At 51.1% G+C, this 22,701-nt stretch overlaps 1 protein-coding gene across 1 annotated transcript; it reads right to left on the reverse strand.

Moving 5' to 3' along the window:
* Nucleotides 1-1,125: 1,125 nt before the first annotated feature.
* On the reverse strand, nucleotides 1,126-15,242 carry LOC146789113 (uncharacterized). Its single transcript, XM_085630007.1, has 11 exons — nucleotides 14,725-15,242; nucleotides 11,073-11,234; nucleotides 9,469-10,929; nucleotides 8,618-8,710; nucleotides 8,262-8,366; nucleotides 7,546-7,655; nucleotides 7,170-7,364; nucleotides 5,873-6,035; nucleotides 4,189-4,354; nucleotides 3,604-3,698; nucleotides 1,126-2,231 (listed from the first exon to the last, which is right to left on the reverse strand). The coding sequence occupies exons 2-11, from the start codon at nucleotides 11,218-11,220 to the stop codon at nucleotides 2,146-2,148; spliced, it is 2,622 nt and encodes an 873-aa protein (XP_085486133.1). The 5' UTR covers nucleotides 11,221-11,234; nucleotides 14,725-15,242; the 3' UTR covers nucleotides 1,126-2,145.
* Nucleotides 15,243-22,701: the final 7,459 nt, after the last annotated feature.

Here is a 22,701-nt window from a genome sequence, read left to right on the forward strand (position 1 = left end):
TTAAATTAAACTACAATTACTTTTCCGTAATTCAAATTGAAAAATCAATTCCCACCTGAAGAAGAAAATGATTTTAATGTGCATTAATAATTATTAAAATTGATGTGTAGAATTAATTACAATTAAAGCGTGTTAAGCTCCTCTTTGACTGCTCCAGTGCTGAAGCTATTGAACTATTGAGCCGGTTGCTTCAATGCTTTCAGATGTGCTCAGTCAATGGCATGGAGCAGATCAACGTCAATGGCTGTGTTGTCAGTCCAAGTGTTGTGGATTGTAGCAAAGGAGGCTGGTCAAGGAGGAGTAAATGAATTCCAGGAAGTTACCATTATGAGGTGATGAGCTCCACAATGGGAAGTCTGGGGGGCTACAGTCTAAATGAGATGTCCACTGTTTCGAAAGGATGTGGCCCGAGGCAGGGTGGGGTATGGCACGGACGAGACATGGTCAGCAGAGGTGAAACACCTGTCAGAGGGCGGAGCTAAGACAGAAAGTTTCAAGGTGTCACTCGAGTTATACTGTTTTCCTGTTCAAGTGCATATGGAACGTTGGAGGATGACTTATAGCGAAATGCATCCACAGAAATGAAGACATATTGGTGGGATTGTTAATTAGGGTGAGAAGAGTTTTATAGGGATTAATGGGTAAAAGGCTGGTACTGCGTCCACTTAAATTATTCTCATATTCTTGTGTGACAAGGTCTGATTAGTAAATTCAACGTAAGTTTTACATGGAGAAATCAGAACAGAAGCATTCAGCGGAGTATTGTGTGCATTTCAGGTTTGTTGTATTTTGCATTAGTCTGTAAAAGTCTAACACATTAGTAATTTTTTCTCTTTATGACACATATTTTTGTTCTCCCTTGAGTCTAATTCTAGTAGCCCAGACAATGGTAAAGCTCTGATGCAGAGTGCTTTTTGGGGCTGTGATTATGATGATAAAACCCATATTTCAATGAAAACTATGAAATATTTCCCAAACTTCATGGTAAATGTGGGTTTTATACCACTGAATTTTGCACAATTAATGCACACACACGCTCACACATACATGACACCTTTCTTTCACAGCTGCATCACAGGAGGATTCATGGTAAAGTGTACCCCTGACAGCAAAGAGAAAAGACAGTTTCTATTTAAGGGCAATTTTATTTCAATAAGTACAAACTCCAATATATTAAATAAGTTAAATACTATGTGCAGGTCCCTAAAACCCAAAATCTTCTATCAGTGATCCTTGAAGCTCCTCTCGATTGGGTGGCCGGCACCATCCAGTGAAGCCAATAGTTCTGGTTGCAACAATATGGGATGTCTGGATCTGACAGTATTCTGTCACACGAACCTGGTGAGAGGTCTGACAGGACCAGACATCCTAACAGTAACAAAATAAATAGAATTTTTCAACAACATCGGTATCAGCTATAAATTAAAATTCCTTTAGGGTAGAGGGTAAAAAAAATACATTTACGGTATAATGCTAGTATTTACCAGTGGATGTATTGTTATGTAATATTTGGCAGCTTAAATAGCTAAAACATGACGGACATCAAAGTATGATTGTGCGTCTATCATTTAAATAGATATGGAAATGTACAGTTTTATAACTTCATTTATACGCAAAACACAAAATAAATTTGGATAAATACAGATAGAATGGTCCAAAAATAAATAAGGATAAATACAGATGGAAAAGGCCAAAAAATAAATACCATAAAACCGGGAGCGTTAAATATAATGTACAAGCAAAGACCACAAACAGAATGCAACAGTATATATACATTAGATCTGTGCCCCTGCATCCTGAGGGGCGTGGAATCGAGGATCTGTCGCTGTACACATCACCAATCGCTGACTTCCAGGTCAATTCCCTTTTGGAGTGTGAAGGGTAGAAAATATCTGCAAATCAATCAAACTGAAGCATTCTGATAAAAAGGATTGTGAGCTGTCTGTAAGAATGTCCGACTCCACTGCCGTCTGTAAGTCTGTTCTGGCAATGTCTTCCCTTCAGCTCAGGCTCGACGCGGATATCCGGCCTCAGATTGTGATACTTCTATTTCCGGTTAATAAAGTGCAAATGGCAGCTGGCTCAGGTCTTGTGCAGATGCTTCTGTGGTCAGTAGAACAAGACTTGTCGTAGCAAATGGCAGCCTCACACCTGCGAGTTCTTCACCCTCTCGAACGTCTGCATGATGTGGCTGGTGGGGACGCAACCCTCCCTCACGATGCTCAGGATCCCTGGAAAGGAAGAAGCACAACAGCATGAGATTGAGAGGGCTTAGAGAGTTATGAGGTCTGTGAGCAGCAGAGGGAAGGGAAGAGACAAGCATAATGAGCACAGTAGGGATTGGCTCCTCAGCATCCAATGGGTGATGGAGTCCAGGAGGGAACCGCCCTCTCACATGGCATATACTGACTGGAGAAAGAGTGGGGACTGCGCCCTCAAGGAGACATTGAATGACTGGGGCAGGGTGGGTTATCACGGAAACAACAAACTGCTAAAATACAGACTTGAAATCTTTCACTGCCAAAATATCTACCACAAACAACAATCCCCCTGCAAAAATGTCGACCCAAAGTAAACTCACTATCAAGCAATTGGCTAATAAATTCACAAAGGAGATGGAATAGTAAGTTAACTCTGTATTTCAATAATTATGGAGTGAGTCTCACTGGAATTAGGAACTTTAAATAGACATTTGTGTATATTTGTGTATGGTCATAATTTTGTAAATCTGCATGTCAGGATCTGTGATTCTGAGGTCTCTATTTTCAGATGGGAGCAGAGTAAGAACCTTCAGGCACTGGGTAACTTGGGCAGGTGGAATTGTCCCTGAGAAAGAACAATGGGTTTGGGGACAAAATAAAAGATCCCGCCTTGGGGAATATTGTCTTACTGAGGGAGGTTCTGGGTCCATGTGCTAAGTCTGAGTGAATTTCTAAGCACTATTACTAAATTTGATGAATTTGCAGTATGCAATTTGCATCATTTCTTCTTCACTAGAGATGGATTTGAGCATAAAATGCCTCCAAAGGAGACATTTTTCGCTGATTTAAGTCTTCTGCCAGTATCTAACATGACTTTTTAATGAGCGGTATATACTACCATGAAAATTTCATGCAAGATAAAGGCGAACTGAATTTCACACCGTTCATGTAATTTTAGCAAGATTTTGGGAAAAAAATTATGCAAGATGGTACACCAATAGTGCAGACTAATTATAAAGAGAAATGCTTGTAAAGTTGAAAGTAGGGGTCAGGATTTGGCAGAGGTAAGAAACCTCCGGTGGCATCCCTGCAAACTTTGAAATAGCGCTTGAAGTTTTCCTCAGGGGCTCAATAAAGTGCATCTTTTTGTTACGCATTTATCTTAGCCCCTTTAATGATTCAGCTGTCCATTCATTCTGGGCTTTGTAAGTCTGAATGCCTTGGACACCAGGAATCCACTGGATTCAGGCTGTTTTTTCCCAAATCTCATGGCAGGTGTTAGGCGGGTGGGAAGGGGTGGGGGGTGCAGAGCCCCCTGTTCATATCCAAGGATGCAACTGATCTAGTTTGGGAATAGCAGGGGACAGAGATGAAACAGAAACAAGCATTGGCTGAGACCCACCTTCGTCTATCCTCAGACAGTTGACCACCGTGGAGCCCACCATCTCGTAGGAGTCCCCATCACACAGCACCCCCTCCAGCTTCTGCCGTAGACGCCTGAAACACAGAGCAGAATACAAAATCACTCATTTAAAGAAATAATCGACAAAGGCTCAGGTGCTGGAGATTAAGGGAAAACCGGAGGAAGGCAAACATCTACCTGACCTCAAGCTCAACTAGTCGAACACACCTGTGTTTAATGCGCCCACATATAGGCTTATGCCAAGCATCTCAAATGCCCTAAAACATATGCGTGAGATATCATCAACACTATTTTCCCTCATTTCACCTTTCAGTAGCACCAGTCTAGTCACATGCTTGAAAAAAGTCTAAACTCATTCAAAATAGCTCACCGCCCATCAATACTCCAACACTCTTCCATTCACCTTTCAGAATCTTCAGCTCACGCCCTTCCACAATCCTTGCCCCTGCCCTCAGCTCCTAGCAGCCATCTAGTAACTCTCAAACCCCAGGCACCATCTCTTCCGCAGAAGGCCCACTCACAACCTTTTCCTGATTTCAGCCCCTGTTCTGAATGAGTACTCACGAGATGACCATGTCATGGTGGGTGCTGTCACACTCCCCACTGGGATTGGCAGAAGTGATGGCCAGAGGGCCGGTCATGTTGGTGAGGTGGGCAGAGATAGTGTGGTCCGGCACTCGGATCATGATGGAGTCTTTGGTGCCCACAATGTCATAAGCTGGTCCAACTCCTACAGAAGGAGAACATAAAAAAATGAATCAGCAACAAGTCAGGTGTGAGTGATTGAGCATTTGACTTTGACAGTATTTATTTTCTCAGCATCATGAACAGAGTTGCTGTACAGTGGTGCCTTCATTTGGTTGTGCTTAATCTGAGCAGATGTTTGAATGGTCTAGCCTCAGAACATCAAGAGTTAATGAAGGTCCTTGAAGACGTGATTGCTCTAGTTGTGCAGTGGGCACACATTGTCCATTTAGGATGAAAGAAGCTCTACAAAAGGCGACGCGTTGGGGGGGGTTCGAGGGAAAATGCAGAGGGGAAATTAAATAAAAAATGTATTTTCCCTCTGTATGGTCCCTCGATATCCCCCCCAACGCGGCCCTACCGCCCCACCGCTGTTACCTGCATGCACTGCGGCTGATTAAAAAACTGAGAAAGGCATGCACACATTTGTTTGTTATATCTTGAGAGGCCAGATGTCTGCAATACATATTGTTAAACATTCTTTAAAAAAGTATTTCTGTCTTATATCATTTTATGGCTGTTTAATATATCATTCTGTCTGCGCTAGGGACTATTTTACAACAGAAAAGTACACAGACTCAACACAATTCTTATACAGCCATAGTATACCGAGCGCAACCTTTCCTTGTTTTGTCATTGCTGCGGGGTTTAATTAATGTTTTAGTCAGGAATTGTGGAAGTCACATATATTTCTTTATCTGTTTTACACATATGTACACATGCGTCACACACACACACATATATACATAATATATATAATATGTACATGCAATGGGTACATGATATGGGGGTCTGTGTGCTTTAGGGGTGAATGTGCATGTAATACCTGCATGAGATTGGGGTTGCTACATATTAAAGGGGGGACTGGACCCTGATATGTATATGCTATAGCTCCATGTGATAGGGACCGCTACACAGAATTGGGGTCACTGAACCCTGATATGCACATACAATAGCTATATGAGTTGGGGATCTGTAAACATCAGGAGGGTGAATGTACATGCAATGCTTGCATGAGATGGGGGTCTGTGGACATCAGAGGGTCCATGTGCATGTAATATCTCCATGAGATGGGGGTCTGTAGATATCAAGGGGTGAATGTGCAGGTAATATCTGCATGAACTGGGGTATGCATATATTGGGGGGGCTGAATGAACTCTGATATGTACATACAATAGGTACCTGAGATGGGGGGTCTGTAGACATTAAGGGGTGAATTGACCCTGATCTGTACATACAATAGCTACATGAGATGGGGGTCTATAGACATTGGGGGGTGAATGGAGTGAAAGGTGCAAGTAATTTGGGCAAGAGATGGGGGTCGGTACACATAAGGGGGGGTGAATAAAGCATGATTCAGACAAGCAACATATACATGAAGTGAGCACACCCCTGAATTTCCCCAGGCACAATTTCTGGCATTTGTATCCCTCACCCCTCTATCCTCCCCAGCCCACCCTTCTTTGGAGAAAGAAACAGCCCATGCAAAAGAGGTCACACGTACCCATCCTCTTTAGCCACTCCCCCTTCTGGACAATGCAGCTGATACCCCCAGGGTAGACGCTCCCCATGAAGTCCCACAACAGGGGGCTGAACGGGGGTCTCACGGCCCGCAGCTGGTCCAAGTGGGAGATGCAGATACAGATGGGCTTCTCCAGGGGTCGGTCCTGCAGCGGATGGAAGAGAGGGAAGTAATGAATGGTTTAGAGAGAGAAGGGGGAGGGCAGGGCCTTCAGACATTATGTGCAGGATCACGTGATACCTAAGTGACCTTAGAACCAGTCACACCACCTCTGTAAATAAACTAAATGTCTCTAGTGCTAGACAACAGATTGTACAAGTTAAAAGCCTTTATGGCCTTCTAATGACACTTACACCGTGACTCCTAATGTATGATGATTTATGTTGAGCACAAGTTGTCTTTTGGCATTGTGACTGTTCTAAATATGTATCATTAATGTCACATATTGATGCAAATTCCTGAGGTCTGGAAATCTGTTGATTTCCATACCCGTCACGTTACCCACTGGACTGTCAATGTTATTGTTCCTTTTTACTGCATGTTTAAATATATCCAATCCTTTCCATTTGGAAGTACCACACAGCTCTAATTGTAGTTCTGTGTTTATACACTTATGTTGTTTGGTAGGAACCTATGTCTCTTGCAATACACTATTACCCTCGGTCCCTCTTGACACACAGGGTTCCCTTGTTCTTTGTTACTCTCTTTCTAATGTCCTATAGCAGACAGACACTGGCCACAGAGTTCAACGCAATGGAATCTGCACAGTCTGAGAATGCAGACTCACTGTGTAATCTGGGGCATTAGTATCTTTCTTGTACATGTGATAGCATCTCGCTGGGATCTACTGCCCCTAGAGCAGGGTTCTCTCCAGATACAATGTGTGGACTGGAGCCCACACTTCCCTTATCACCCCCATCTCGCACTCTCCCCCAAATTATGACAAGCTACCCTTTAAACTGGCTGCTTTCCTTTTTAAAAATAAGTTTTGGAGTTGGAACTTTCTAGGCAGATATTACCATGAAAATCCTCACCTGCAGAATGGTTTTACCCTCTCATTTCCATGACAATATATCCAACTATATATACTACAGGCTGGTATCACCATGGTAATCACACCTCTGCAGAATGGTTTTACCCTGTCATTTCCATGAGAATGTCTCCGCCCACAGGGTGATTTCTAACTTATTCTAGTAAAAGGTGTCTCTTATTCTTGAATGACAGAGCATCTGTCTCGGCCTCGGGTAAATTCTGCGGAAGTCCGCTCCTCGGTGCTCACCTTGATGGTGTAAATCTTCTGGATGGCCTCGGGGTGTTTGCAGGAGGCTGCCAGGGCGTAGACAGTATCTGTGGGGACCCCGCACACCCCACCCTGGTCCAGCAGGGCAGCGATGGTCCTTAGACTGCTGGTGCGATAGGAATCGGGGCACACGCAGGAGTCCGACGCCTCAACTTTCTCCTCTGACTTCGTTTCCTAAAAGTGCAAAGAGCAGACAAGGGGTGAGACAGCGTCACCTGCAGCTGTCCTTGAGCAGCACATGCACACCCCGGAGTTAGAGGACTAAAGACTGGTTATTTGAGAGACACATTTATCGGAACTGAGTGTTAATTTAAGAATAGTAATCGTAACATATTGCATGTACTTATCACTGTACCTTGAAGAAAGAGGGTCCCATGGGAATTAGGTCCTTGCTGAAAATGCAGTTTCCAAGAGATGCCGCTGCCCCGTAGATACAGACGAGACTGAAGACGGACAATACTGTGACTAAAAAAACACACAAAGACGGGAAAATTAGACTTTAAGTTCAATATTATCAACAAAAAAAAGAGGCGCGAGCTGATCACGTTGATGTTAAACCAAGACAGGGGTTCCTTCAGGAGGGATTTAAAAAAGGTAAATGCCACCCAAGACGATAAAATATAAACATAAGACAGAGATTAATTTTTCACTCTACTTCGGTCTGTATGAAATTAAGTGTGGTAATGCATTTAAACTGGTACATGAACCCCTGTGTTGGTTTGTACTTATTTTCCCTGGTTCCTAGGGTTATGGGGCTCACCCCAACTCTTCGTATTATAACAAGGTGATCTTAAGGCAGCAGTGGAGAGACAGATACAAAAACTAAGAGATGTGGAGGTCTGGCAGAGAACCAGACAAATGTCAGGGTTGTAACTGACTCCATTCGAGCCAGGCTTGTCAGGCACACTCCAGTCCTTTCTACAGACCACTTCCCTTTAGCCCCCAACACATTACAGGTGGACTCGGGATGGCACTTGATAGAAATTGCCTGTTAATCATGTATTAACCCTTTAGAGATCACTGACATGAATTAACTCACAAGAGGAACCCACATGGAAGGTGTCCACTTACTCTCGAGCGCGAGGGGCAGGCATTCCAAGGTGAAGAGCAGGAAACAGACCATCACCGCCTCCATCAGCAGGGCGAGCAGCACCAGCACCACGTTGGCATAGGCGACTATGGAACAAGCAGAATAAGATGGCATCAGAGGTCGGATATGACATATTTCAGAGGTCTGCGGGGGTCGCAGTTGCTTAAGTCCTCAGATGAGGACACTACGATGCCCCAGAACTGTGCATATTGACCATCGAGTGACAGAGACCGGCCTGTACCCACTACAGCCGGAAGCAGCTGCTTTCTGTCAGGGCACCTGGGCCTCAAGTACTCAACAGAGGGATGACTGGACATCGGTATCCGGAGAGACTTACCCAAGGACATCAGGAAGACATTGATGACCAGGAAGGTGACGGCACCAACAGTGAATGCACCATAACTGGCGACGTGGATATTCAGCAGGGGACCTGGAGAGGGAAGAGGAGGAGGGGCAGAGGGTTAGTCATGGATGAAACAGAACAGAGGAAGGAGCTCTTCCTTCAAAGACAGGAGATGGCTAGGACCAGAGACAAGGGATGGAGGAGGACCATATACTGTCCAACACCTCACTCATCTAACAGCCAATCATGGTGCTAGATATTGGCTTCTGATGATGTGTAAAACTGTATCTTCCACCTCATCCTGCACAGGTGCGCCCTGATTTGGTGAAACACACTTCTCGAAACACCTAATCCCAGTTTATCTGAGTGATAATTCTGGTAAATATGCCCAGAGGTACAATAAATGAGCAGTTATTTGAACAAAGGTGATAATAACTATTGGTTCTTCCCACAACTGGATTATCAACAATAGTTTATCCAGATCCATTAATGGTTCCATAAGTCATTAGTCCCCTCCTAGTGGCCACCAGCTGCACTCCTCTTCCACCCTTTGCCCTCCACCTGGCAGCCATCACATATGATCCCTACCAGGTACTTCTTCAGGTCACTGGTTACAAGGACCCCCAGTCAGAAAAAGAACTGCATGTGACATCATCAAGAAACTACCTGCATGCATGGCTACACCAAATGAAACTCATACCCAGAAATATACATCACCCCCACTGCCCCTACTGGTATGCCTTGGAATCTAAACCACACAGAAGCTTCATGACACTTGATCCCTAGGACTTTTCTGAAAACATTTTGCACATTGTAAAGATTAAGATTAAGAAATCACAAGTTACCTGCAAGTCGGAGCCACGCCCATGTGGCCCATACAGCCGCATAACAGAATGGTAGGACCGACCCAAATCTTCGACCTCTCTGGACCACGATCCTGCAGACGTACAACTGGAAGAGAGCACCAGGGATCAGCACCCAAGGGATGGAGAGGTGGGCTCTGGTGGGGTCATCGAGGGACCCCTGGATGGCAGAGAGTGAGGCCAAGCCATTGCAGATGAAGAAGAGGGCATCCGGGAGGTGGCATCTGGTAGTGCTGACCTCCTGGCCCTCCTTAGACCTGCTGGTGACACGCTTCAGGCACAGCAGCAAGTCCTGGAGCGTAGCCGATGACATCACTTGAGGTCCAGTAGAGATCAATGACTTATCAGCGATGGAGTTAATGAGGCTGGCAAAAGTGGCGTAGAGGGAGGTGGCTGTGTAGATGCTGCAGACCACTCCAAAGAAGATATGGGATCCCTGGAGTGGAATCTGTTGGATGGTGGAGACAGTGAGGAGGAGGAAGCATGAATTCTGCAGCACCTCCAGGAGGTCTCTGTTGAGGGACATCAGGCAGAGGATGCAAGCGGCGACCAGAAAGAACCAGCCCCCCACCATGCCCGCTCGGCTCTTGTCCACATTGTCCCCTGAGAGGAGCACCGTGAGGATGAACTCTTCCCAGGACATCAGCAACCAGAACAGGCTGTGGAGTCCAAGCTTGGTGGTGTGGTAGACGTCTTCTCTCAAGTAACTGTAGTAGCTGGCGCAGAGCTGGGACAGCGCATTGATGCTGACCCAGATGGCTCCAATGTAGAAGGTCTTCATGTACCCAAAGGAATAAAAGGCAAAGATGAGCGAGGCCACAGCGTCAGCGATGTGTCCCAAGGCCATGGGTTCCGCGTACTTGGAGTTCTTCTTGGTCTCCTCCCCGATGCCACTGGAAGAGGTGCTGTTGGCCGAGCCCAGAAGCAAGACGCTGAACATGGGGTTCCCGAAGCCTGGAAGGACATTCCTCTGGGTCAGGCCCTTCAGGAGCAGGGCAGTGGCGCCATAGAACCCAAACAACACAATGAGCAGCTCCAGGGTCCCCGAGACCACCAGCGCCCACTGTCCGAAGAGCCCCACTGCCTCGAAGACCAGTGTGAGGGTGATGGCGCCAAACACGAAAGGCATGACGTAGTTAACGGTGGCCGAGCAGAAGGAGAGGATGAAGGCGACGGCGGTGTATGCCACCAGCCCTGCTACTGCGCTCTCACTGACCGGAAGAGGGGAGGCGGCCATGATGGTCTGGCTGTTAGAAATGTTCAGGGCTTGTGTGGTGTTGTGGATGGTGGGATACGCTCCCAGGACGACACGTGTAGCCCCGTAGCTGCTCCAGAGGGCCGCGAATGCCACAAAGGCGGTGCTTCCAAGGTGATCGTACTTCCGGAAGCACAGGAAGCCTGCAATGAGTTGTGCCAGTCCTCCAATCAGGATGAGATGGACCCCTGCAAGAGATAACACAGGAATTGTCAGCACGGGTGTGTGTGTTTGTGTGCGGGAGTGTGTACCCCCTCCCTCCAAGTGTTTTATGTATGTTATCCCAGCGCCACCTGTAACCCTTTGTGTGATCTGTGGCTGCCACACTCACCTGCCAGGATGTTCTCCACACCTTCAGCGTTCACTTTGGTGTGGAAGGAAAAGAAGTTCTGTAGGGTCACCAGGAAGGCGCTGATGACGTTGGCGAGGAAGCCCATGACGGATGGTTCACTGTAGTACACAGAGGCGAAGCCTTCCATGGTGAGTGGCAGACCTGGGGAGGAGTCAATAGGTAAGAAATTAACCACAGTTGAGAGGGAACAAGAGGTGAGATTCGGACAGGAGGTGAAAGGGGAAGGAGGTAAGAATGAGATGGAAGACGGGTAGCTGGGTGGGTAAGACCCAGATTCGATTGGTGCGCGAGGTTAGATGGGGAACAGGAGGTGAGACAGGAGCCAGAGGCCAAATATCAGACAGAGGTGAGAGGGGAACAGGATGGGAGAGTGGGACAGTGAGTGAGATGGAAGACATATGTGCAGTGGGACAGTGGGTGAGATGGAAGAGACATGCCAGAGTAGGACAATGAGTGAGATGGAAGAGACGTGAGAGTGGGACAGTGGGTGAGATGGAAGACAAATGAGAGTGGGACAGAGAGTGAGATGAAGACATGTGAGAGTGGGACAGTGGGTGAGATGGAAGACACCTGAATGTGGGACAGTGGGTTAGATGGAAGACACATGTGAGAGTGGGACAGTAAGTGAGATGGAAGACACATGTGAGAGTGGGACAGTAGGTGAGGTGGAAGAGATGTGAAAGTGGGACAGTGGGTGAGATGGAAGATATGTGAGAGTGGGACTGTGAGTGATATGGAAGACGTGAAAATGGGGCAGTGGGTGAGATGGAAGACGTGAAATTGGGACAGTAGGTGAGAAGGAAGACATACGTGAGAGTGGTACAGTGGGTGAGATGGAAGACCCGTGAGAGTGGGACAGGGAGTAAGATGAAAGACACATGTGAGAGCGGGACAGTGGATGAGATGGAAGACGCATGTGAAAGTGGGACAGTAGGTGGGATTCGAGCCAGAATTAAGATAGGGGCCCACGGTGTGAAGGGAACCGGAGGCGAACTGAGAACAGCCAGTCAAAGGGGTGCAGATGGGGTGGGCAGTGAAACTGAGACTAGGGCAGGAGGTGCAATGGAGCTTAGAGGTGAGAACAGCATTTGAAAGCTGGTGAAAGTTTACGAGGTGAGATGAGGTAAGGAGTTAAATGTGAACCAGAGGTGAGATCTCGGCCAGGAGTGAGATAGGACATGAGAGGAGAGGTGGACGGGAGGGAGGAGGGGGAGGGTCTTAGACTGAGGAAGGGAGAAAGGTGAGACAAGGAAATGCCGATGTTGACCTCAGGAAAGTACATGACATGAGACAAGGGTGGTCGAGGAAATGAACGGAGGTGAGGCGAGCTCTGTCCAAACTCTCAGAACACTGGAATGCATACATAGGACTCAGAGATCTGTACATCAGCTTATCTTATATATGTGATAAATGTCCGTGTAGACGCTATAAGGGAGACGTTAAACACCAGGCGAACCCCATCGTGAGGTGGGCAGGCGCCCGGACTGCAGTAGGACAGCGCTTCTCACGAAGGGTGACGTCACCTGCCTGTCTATACCTTTAAAAAGGAGTAAAGAGAAGGTTCACCTAAAGAGATAGGAAAAGCTTGATGCATAATGTTGGCTCGGCGGGTTAATGCTGATGCTCGCGCCGCTGGCAGGTGTGATCTACAGTCACGAATCTGGATCCTGTCAGGGCCGGCTCACCCTTCCATCCTTGTGAGGTCACCGCTGTTACTTTTGGAACAGTAATACTTGTTTTCATCGACTAGAAACTACAGGCGTTAGTTATAAAGCGCTACACAAAACACGTTCATATTTTACAACCGCAGTGGGGTCATAGGAGCTGGTACCTGCAGTCACAGGCGTTCTGTTGAAACCTTTCTGCGGGCTCTAATGACTTAAATACTGTGACCTGCATCCAGGACTAGGACAGGCGTTCACTTCAGAGTCTGTTTCATCTCAACTCTTCCCTGCTCCCTGCGGGTGGAGTGGGGGGGGGGCGGGGGTGGTGAGGGGGGCGCTTGTAAGTGCTCTCTCTCTCTCCTGTTAAATTCTGGGGTCTCCAAAACCTGTGAGCCTTTCACTGCCAACTTAGCCCATCTCCCCCATTCAGGACAGTAGTGTAAAGAGTGACAGACTGTACACACCAGGACAGTAGTGTAAAGAGTGACAGACTGTACACACCAGGACAGTAGTGTAAAGAGTGACAGACTGTACACACCAGGACAGTAGTGTAAAGAGGGACAGACTGTACGCACCAGGACAGTAGTGTAAACAGTGACAGACTGTACACACCAGGACAGTAGTGTAAAGAGGGACAGACTGTACACACCAGGACAGTAGTGTAAAGAGTGACAGACTGTACACACCAGGACAGTAGTGTAAAGAGTGACAGACTGTACACACCAGGACAGTAGTGTAAAGAGGGACAGACTGTACGCACCAGGACAGTAGTGTAAACAGTGACAGACTGTACACACCAGGACAGTAGTGTAAAGAGGGACAGACTGTACGCACCAGGACAGTAGTGTAAACAGTGACAGACTGTACACACCAGGACAGTAGTGTAAAGAGGGGCAGACTGTACACACCAGGACAGCAGTGTAAAGAGGGGCAGACTGTACACACCAGGACAGTAGTGCAAACAGTGACAGACTGTACACACCAAGACAGTAGTGTAAACAGTGACAGACTGTACACACCAGGACAGTAGTGTAAAGAGGGGCAGACTGTACACACCAGGACAGTAGTGTAAAGCGGGGAAGACTATACACACCAGGACAGTAGTGTAAAGAAGGACAGACTGTACACACCAGGACAGTAGTGTAAAGAGGGACAGACTGTACGCACCAGGACAGTAGTGTAAACAGTGACAGACTGTACAGTGACAGACTGTACACACCAGGACAGTAGTGTAAAGAGGGGCAGACTGTACACACCAGGACAATAGTGTAAAGAGGGGCAGACTGTACACACCAGGACAGTAGTGTAAGCAGGGGCAGACTGTACACACCAGGAGAATAGTGCACAGAGAGAGGGGCAGACTGCAGATCAGGGCACCAGTGTAAAGTGAGACGGGCAGACTGCAGATCAGGGCACCAGTGTAAAGTGAGACGGGCAGACTGCAGATCAGGGCGCCAGTGTAAAGTGAGAGGGCAGACTGCACATTAGGACAGGAGTGTACAGACTAGAGAGATGGAGGCGGACAGTGCAGACCAGTACAACAGTGTACAGACTCAGGAGGAGTCAGACTGAACACACTAGGAGAATAGTGCACAGAGAGAGGGGCAGACTGCAGATCAGGGCACCAGTGTAAAGTGAGACGGGCAGACTGCAGATCAGGACAGGAGTGTACAGACTAGAGAGATGGAGGCGGACAGTGCAGATCAGGACAACAGTGTACAGACTTATGGATAGTCAGGCTGAACACACTAGGAGAATAGTGCACAGAGAGAGGGGCAGACTGCAGATCAGTGCACCGGTGTGAAGTGGGAAGGGCAGACTGCACCGATCAGTGTAAGACAGTGTAAAAGGGCCACACTGTGCAGTGTGGAGAGACAAGGGCAGGCTGATCACACTAAAAGATACAGGCATGGACAGGTTGTTCACAAGAGGAAAGTATCACAGAGGGACAGAAAGAATGTACATACCGAGGGACGGGAGCTCTGTTTTCCGTCACGGGGCCGCGCCTCCGTTTTCTTTGAGGGACTCTCGGGTGAGGGTCGATGCTGTCTCTCCTCTATGAGGGCTGCTCTGGTGAGGGTCGGTGCTGTCTCTTCTCTGTGAGGGCTGCTCTGGTGTGGGCCGCCTGGCTTCCTGTGCCTGATGAACTCTCTTTGAGGGTCCGTCCTGTTCTGCAAAGACGCCCTGTGAGGGCTGGTCCTAACTCCGAGGACAGCTCTGTGAGGACAGGTCTTGTTCCTTGGGGTGCACTTTGAGGGCCGGTCCTGCCTCCGAGGAGTTCTCTGTGAGGGTTGATGGGTCTCTCCTGTTTTCGACGGATGATCTCTGAGGGTCGGTGTGCGTCTCCTGACTGAAGAGTCCTGTGAGGGCTGGTCTCGTCTCTGAGGGGTGCTCTGTGAGGGCTGGTCTAGTCTCTGAGGGGTGCTCTGTGAGGGCTGGTCTCGTCTCTGATGAGCCCTCTGTAAGGTTTAGCCGGTTGTCCGTGCGAGGGTCGGTCTTGTGAAGAGTCCGCTCTGAGGATCGTTCTTGTTTGGGGGTGCTGTGAGGTTCGTTTTTGTTTGGGGGTGCTGTGAGGGTCGTTCTTGTTTTGGGGTGCTCTGTGAGGTCCTGACCCCTCAGACAGCAGCTGCTCCTCTTCTGCCTGTTCCCCGCTCGGGCAGGTTTTATACAGTCGGAGGTGGGAGGGGCTGGTGGTGGTGTTGGTGGTGGGGGGGGGGGGGGTGCTGGAAGGTGTGTGGAATTTCCCCCTCGTCGCTCTCCATCCTCCACCCGTCACCTCACCCTGTCCCTCCTCCGAGCTCCTCCCACTCCAGGGGGCCGAGAATGACCTGTAACTTTTATTATCTTGAAACAAAATTTTAAACACAGAGATTTCTCTTCCTAGGACAAAGGTCATAGCGTGGAATGTAATAAAACCACAGGAAACTCCTGAAGTCAAAGTCGAGAGATGAATTAATATTTATTTTAAGAAATAAATATTTATATTAAATATGACGTTTTGCCGCAGTACTGAAGGCCTGGATAACAACAGCATTAAAATAACCACAATAATAATAATAAGAGTAGTAATAATAATAATATTTTCAGGTCAGGTTCGGGCGCCGAGATTGTGACACAGGGAGTGAAAGTGAAGGTCGCTCAGCCTTTCACAAGAAGCTCCCCGCGGTGACTTCAGAGTGCCAGGAGTGGACCCGCGCCCGGACCCAGCCTTGTACAATATCATGGTGGCGGCACCAGGGCTGCGGGTGCTGCCTGGAGCCAGTGGCCTGGATTGAGGAGGGGGGAGGGGGGGAGGGGGCGGCCCTTGGCCTCGATCGCTCATTCACAAGGAGATTACTGTGGTGACTTAGGGGTGGACCCTCCCCAGTGTGGTAACGGAGCCACCCGGCCCGTTCCAGCACGCCGTTCACGCATCCACGCACCCGGAGGGCGGGCACGCCCGACGGTATAAATAAAGGGGCGCGAGACCGCTCGAGGTCTTCGGCCCACACAGTAACCCCTGCTGTCGTGTCCTTATTTGTCCCATGCCCCTAGGCCTCCCCTACCCCCACCACGTGCCACCGAAGAACACCACATTGGCGACGAGGGCGGAGCCTACCCGCGCCTCGCCTCTCCGGCACTAACAACTTGCCTGAGGGGGTGCCCGGCGCTCTCCGCAGAGGCGGAACGAGGAGGACCTCGCCGCGCGCGTCCTCGCGCTGGAGGGCAGCTGGCGCTCTGCAGGTGAGCTCGTGGCTGGCTCTGGCTCTGCCGGGGAAGGCCCCGAAGGCAGTGTGCAGCAGTGGCGTCCTCAGCGGTGCCTGAGGGGGAGTGATACTACTGAAGCCCATCTCAGAGAGGAAAAAAAAAAACACAGGAAACCGGCAGGTCTCGCCTACGCGCAGCATCCAAGGGGGAGAGAGACCAATAAAGCACATCACAAGAAAAAATACCCGGCAGGTCTCGCCTCCGCGCAGCATCCAAAGCAGCGCAGGTCTCGCCCACGCGCAGCACCAGCAGCAGCAGAGGTCTCGCCTGGACACCTGCCACGCAGCGACGGTCTGGGGGCGCGAGCAGTGAAGGGTGACGAACATGTCGACCCCGGCCCCCAGCGGAAGTGGCACGGCGCAGCAGCCTCCGCCGGCAGCCGCCGCGCAGCCCGCGGCCGCCGCGCCTGGACACAGCGCGGTGGCCCCGCTGCCGCCATTCAGCGGATTGTCGGACCCCTCCACGGCGGCAGTGCGGTGGCGGTCATGGATCGGACGGCTGGAGCACTATTTTGTCGGAGTGCGGGAGACGGACAACACGGTCAAACGATCTCTCCTCATGTGCTACGGGGGTGAAGAGCTGTACGACCTCTTCGAAACTCTGCCGGACCGGGGGAACGACGACGACTATGCGGGCGCCATAAGGGCCCTGAACCGCCATTTTGATCCCCAAACGAACCCTGATTTCGAGTGGTTTAAGCTTCGCCAGGCGCGACAGGAAGAAAACGAAAGCATTGACGTCTTCTATGCACGCCTGCGGAAACTCTCGCTGTCCTGTGTGCTGCCAGACCAGAGGGCAGAGATTCGGGCTCAACTCATACAAGGGTGCAGGTCGGTCCCGTTGCGACGTCTCATCCTGCGGGAGCCAGGTATCACCCTTGAAAACATCCTGGTCCTAGGCCGGTCTCACGAGCTGTCCAATGCTCGGGCGGATGCGATGGAGGCGGCCCTCAATCGGCCGGCGACTGCCCCGAAACCGCCAGTGGTCAAGGAAGAGAGAGTGGACGCGCTGCAGAAGCGACCGAGTCAACAGCGAGGAGCCGCGAGAGCTCCACAGGGCAGCACGTGCGGCAACTGCGGCCTGGGTCACCCACCTGGCGGCCGGTGCGTCGCGATGGGACAGACATGCCTGAAGTGTGGCCGAGCGAACCACTTTGCGAAGGTCTGCAGAGGTGGCCGAAGGGGGCGCGGTGGTGCTTCAGGCCCACGGGGGGCAACGGCGCGTGTACACCAACTGACCGCGGAGGAATCCGCCGCCCTGCGTGAAAACTCCAAGCCAGAGTTCGATGAAGAGGGAGAAGAAGAGGAAGTCTTCTTCGTGTCGTTCGTAGGCCGAGAAGGCACGAGGAGAAGACCGCCGCCCATGTGTGACATCATGGTGGCCGGGTCCCCGGTGAGTGCTCTCATTGACACGGGGGCGTCGGTGAACGTCATGGACAGTTGCCAGTATGAGAGGTTGTCGCCACGCCCACCCCTGAGACCCTCCAAAGCCCAAATTTTCACGTACGACAGTGACCGGCCACTGTCTCTGCGAGGGGTGATCGACGTTGAAGTCGTCAGCGAAGGCCGGAAGTTGGCCACGACATTCCACGTGGCGGAAGGCAAGAGGGGCACCCTGCTGAGCTGCCACACCGCCGAAGATCTGGCGCTGGTATTCTTCGCAAATCAGGTGCACGATCTGCATGCAAGGGAGATACTGAAGGACTTTCCGATGCTGTTTCAAGGTCTAGGATGCCTACGCGGAAAGCAGTTCAGACTACACGTGGACCCGACGGTCCGGCCCATGGCGCTGCGTCACCGGAGAATACCATTCCTCCTGCGACCACAGGTAGAAGAGGAGTTGCAAAAATTGGAAGACTTGGGGGTGATTGAGAAAGTATCGGGTCCGACCCCGTGGGTGTCCCCCCTGGTCGTGGCGCCCAAACCCAAGCAACCCGGCGCCATCCGACTGTGTGTAGACATGCGCCTCCCAAACAAGGCAGTCAAGCGCGAAAGACACCTCACGCCCACCATGGACGATATTGTGGCCGACCTCAACGGCGCACAGTGGTTCACGAAACTGGACCTCAACGCGGGGTACCACCAGCTTGAGCTCCACCCCGACAGCCGCAACATTACCACCTTCTCCACCCACGTTGGCCTGCGGAGGTATAAGCGGCTGAGTTTCGGAATCTCGTCAGCGGCCGAAGTTTTCCAAAACGCCATACGGGAGACTCTCTCGGGTCTCCAGGGAGTCATCAACCTAAGTGACGACATTCTAGTGTTCTCACGAACTCTGGAAGAACACCATCGACATCTGCGTGACACGCTGCAGCGGCTGGCGGATAGTGGACTCACCCTTCACGAGGCCAAGTGCTCCTTCTACCAGGAGTCGGTCGAATTCTTCGGCTACATCTTCTCGAGGGAAGGCCTGAGAGTGGATCCGAAGAAAGCGGCAGCGATCCGCGCTGCCCCGAGGCCCACATCTGCCACCGAGGTCAGGAGCTTCCTGGGGATGGCAACCTACTGCGGGCGGTTCATTCCCAATCTGGCGTCCCTGTCGGAGCCGCTCCGGCTTCTCACGAAGAGTGGTCATCCGTGGACCTGGACGGCCAAGGAGGATATGGCGTTCCAAGCGGTCAAGGACGCGCTGATCGATGACAAGGTGATGGCGTACTTCAGGCCCCACCGGCGGACAGAGGTGGTGGTGGACGCGAGCCCCGTGGGGCTGGGCGCAGTCCTGATGCAGGAGACGGAGGCGAAAGAATGGGTCCCGACCGCGTATGCCAGCAGGGCTCTGACGGCTACGGAGATGAGGTACGCGCAGATCGAGCGGGAGGCGCTGGCCATCAAGTGGGCCTGCCAACATTTCCATCTCTACCTGTATGGGCACGACTTTCGGGTGGTCACCGACCACAAGCCCCTGGTTCCGCTCTTCGCTGGCACGGCGAGGCTAGGGCCCCCGAGGATCGAGAGATGGGCGGTCCAGTTACAAGCGTACCGATTTGAGGTCGTGTTCCGACCAGGGGCCAGCAACCCAGCGGACTTCCTGTCCCGCCACCCGGAGCCGGTGCGCCCTGATCAGGCGGAGGAGGCGGAGACGGAGGAGTTCGTCCGCCTAGTGTCGCAAGCTGCATGCCCGGTGGCACTCACGTTGGAAGACATCGGCAAAGCCACGGAACTGGATGACTGCCTCGTGAAGGTGAAGCGCACGCTGGCGACCCACCACTGGCGGAACTTCCTGGATGGAGTGCAGGCCCTCACCGAAGAGGAGAAAGTGTATCGACAGCAGGTGTGGAACGCGCGGAGTGAACTCAGCGAGGGGCCGCACGGGGTGGTCCTGCGAGGAGCAACCCTCGTCATTCCGATGAGTCTCCAAGGAGAGGTGGTCAGGTTGGCACATCAAGGGCATCAAGGCATCTCCAAGACCAAGGCAAGGCTGCGGAGCAAGGTGTGGTTCCCGCGGATGGACGCGCTGGTTGAGGAAGCCATCCGCAGCTGTCACTCGTGCAACATCACGGGGGGGGAACCGACGCCTCACCCAGTGATCACGGAGGAACCCTGTCTGGAACCCTGGTCCAAGCTGAGTATAGACTTTGGTTCGTTCCCGGATGGGCGACACACCTTAGTGGTGGTGGACTCACACTCCAAGTTCCCGGTGGTGGAAGTAGTGTCATCGACGGCGTTCAGCCAGGTGCGAGCGGCGCTAGATCGCATATTTGCCATGATGGGCCTGCCAGAGGAAGTCCGATCGGACAACGGGCCCCCGTTCCAAGGGCGAGAGTTCCAGGAATACCTTGCGGCTCGAGGGGTCAGACACAGGAAGATTACCCCGCAGTGGCCCCAGGCGAATGGGGAAGTGGAGCGTTTCATGCGCACGATGAACCGGGCGCTGAGAATTGGAGTCGCGCAAGGAGAAGATGCGGATCAGTGCCTCTCGCAGTTCCTAAGTGCCTACCGGCGGACCCCCCACTGTACAACCAGGTGTGCGCCAGCGCACCTTCTGTTCAAGAAGGCCCCCAGGGACAATATCCCGGCGAGTCATGTGTGGCTGCCCACGCCGCTAGACCAAGAGGCGGCGCAAGGAAGAAGGCGGACCTCCAACGAGAAAGCCAGTCTGAAGAGGAGAGCCCGGGGGAGGAGTCTCCAGGTGGGAGACAGGGTCATCCTGAAGGACCGGTACCCGAATTGGAAGTATCGTACCCCATTCGAACCGGAGGTGTGGGAAGTGACCGGAGTGCGGGGCACCATGGTGTCCGCCAGGAGAGGGACGCGGACGGCAACGCGAAATGCGTCTTGGTTCAAACGAATAACATCTGGCGTCCCCGAGACCGACCAGGAGGAGGAAGAGTTTGAGGCCCCGGAGGGGGGCGGCTCACCAGGATTGCCGGCAAGCCCGTCACAGAACGCACCCCCACTGCCCGGGGCGAACGAGAGAGAAGGCGGGGCCCCCGCCGAGGCCGAGGCGCCCAATGGCCGAGGAGATGTTCCACGGAGTCGGCCGTATGGACTTCGGCCAAACCCGGCCCCTAGTAAGAGACTGAGAGACTTTGCGTGGTGTGCGCAAGAACTGAACTGTCCAGCGAGAAATGATCTCTGTATCTGAAAGATTGGAGGGATGTGGTAACGGAGCCACCCGGCCCGTTCCAGCACGCCGTTCACGCATCCACGCACCCGGAGGGCGGGCACGCCCGACGGTATAAATAAAGGGGCGCGAGACCGCTCGAGGTCTTCGGCCCACACAGTAACCCCTGCTGTCGTGTCCTTATTTGTCCCATGCCCCTAGGCCTCCCCTACCCCCACCACGTGCCACCGAAGAACACCACACCCAGGAGCAGCCTTGTACAATGAGATCAGAGAGGGTACACCAGGAGTGCAGGGGGTCGTACAGGGCCCAGGGCACACATTGGCAAGGAGCTAAAGTGATGCCCAGGTATGTCTTTCACAAGACGCCCACTGTGATGACCTCACGAGTGGGGGAAGTGGTGCCAGCCCCTGCGCTACCGGTTAAACCGCTTTCTGGAACGGAACGACCAACGCGGCCTTAGCAGAAGGCCAAATAAATACTGCCAATAATTTGTGACCACTCCCAACATGCCAAGCGACTTTAAAGCCCATTAAAAAAATAGAAAGACAACTAGGAACGAAAATATAATAGAGTTAGGTGTATGTACACCTGCTCCGGAAGTGTGGAGAAGAGAGCCTAACACAGCTGCCGACTTTGAAACAACTGGGGAGCTAAGTTTGGATCCCAGCGTTTGTTCATCATCCTGTGATTCTCGGCAAATCACTTATTCGTCCCGTGCCTAGAAACAGAAAAGAATAAAGCTAAATTGACCTTATGTAATGTAATGTGGTGTTAATGTAAAGCCTGTAATATCCTTTGTCCAAACTCACGCTTCAGATTTCCTTCTCTTAATGCAGGGTATGTTGTTTGTAATTCTATATTGTACATATGTTAACATCTATGTAAAGCGCTTTGACGTCGGCAATGACGTGGGCGCTTAAAGAGATGTTTATTGCCGGAATTTTTTCTACCCCGAAACCAAGGCCTTGAGTAGAGGTCCCCCACGGGGCCGAGATGTCAGGTGCTACTTCAACACCCCTCCGCCCCAGAAGAGATGGAACATCCCAAAGGGTCTCAAAGTAATGGGGAATTCCCGGAGGGAGCCCCACCTTCCCGTCTGCGCCCCTCCGCTTTGGAGCTCTCACCTCACAGAAACCCGAAGAGGAGGGGTCATTTATTTTACGGTTTGGAAATATTTTATATTTGTGATAAAACCTGGAGATTCTGAGGGGAAAAGAGCGATAACACCGTACTCTCCTAGAGGGAGAATGTCCGAGGCCATGCACCCCCTTACAATCCTATAGTGACGTGGTGGCGCTAGGGACCACGTCTTATGTACAAGGCAGCGTTAAGCCACTCAATGTGGCTAACGCTGCCTTGTACATAAGGCCCCCTTTCTCGCTATGGTTAGTGTGAAAGGGCTGGGCAGTGGGTGTTGCGGTGCGCATTCCACCGCAACACCCATTCATTTTGACGCTGCCCCATATTTACAAGGGTGGTGTGAATAGAAGGCAGCGCCAAAATTAAGACCAGGTAAAAACTGGTCTTAAGATGGCAAAATGAGGAAAAATGCATTATTTCTCGACCATTTTTGCTTTTTCCAATTGTGCTGCCTTGTGCAGCACACATGGAAAAAGCAAAAGGCCATTGTT

This window comes from Triturus cristatus, chromosome 10 (genome assembly GCF_964204655.1).
Source record: "Triturus cristatus chromosome 10, aTriCri1.1, whole genome shotgun sequence".
In the NCBI taxonomy this organism is placed as follows: Eukaryota; Metazoa; Chordata; class Amphibia; order Caudata; family Salamandridae; genus Triturus; species Triturus cristatus.

Excerpts from the sequence above, each read along its gene's own strand:
- LOC146789113 (XM_085630007.1), bottom strand. The coding sequence starts at position 11,220 with ATGGAAGGCTTCGCCTCTGTGTACTACAGTGAACCATCCGTCATGGGC. Across the intron at positions 4,355-5,872 it reads GGAGTGGCTAAAGAGGATGG|GAGTTGGACCAGCTTATGAC; the intron begins GTACGTGTGACC and ends CTCCTTCTGTAG. Across the intron at positions 3,699-4,188 it reads CACCATGACATGGTCATCTC|GCGTCTACGGCAGAAGCTGG; the intron begins GTGAGTACTCAT and ends TCTGTGTTTCAG.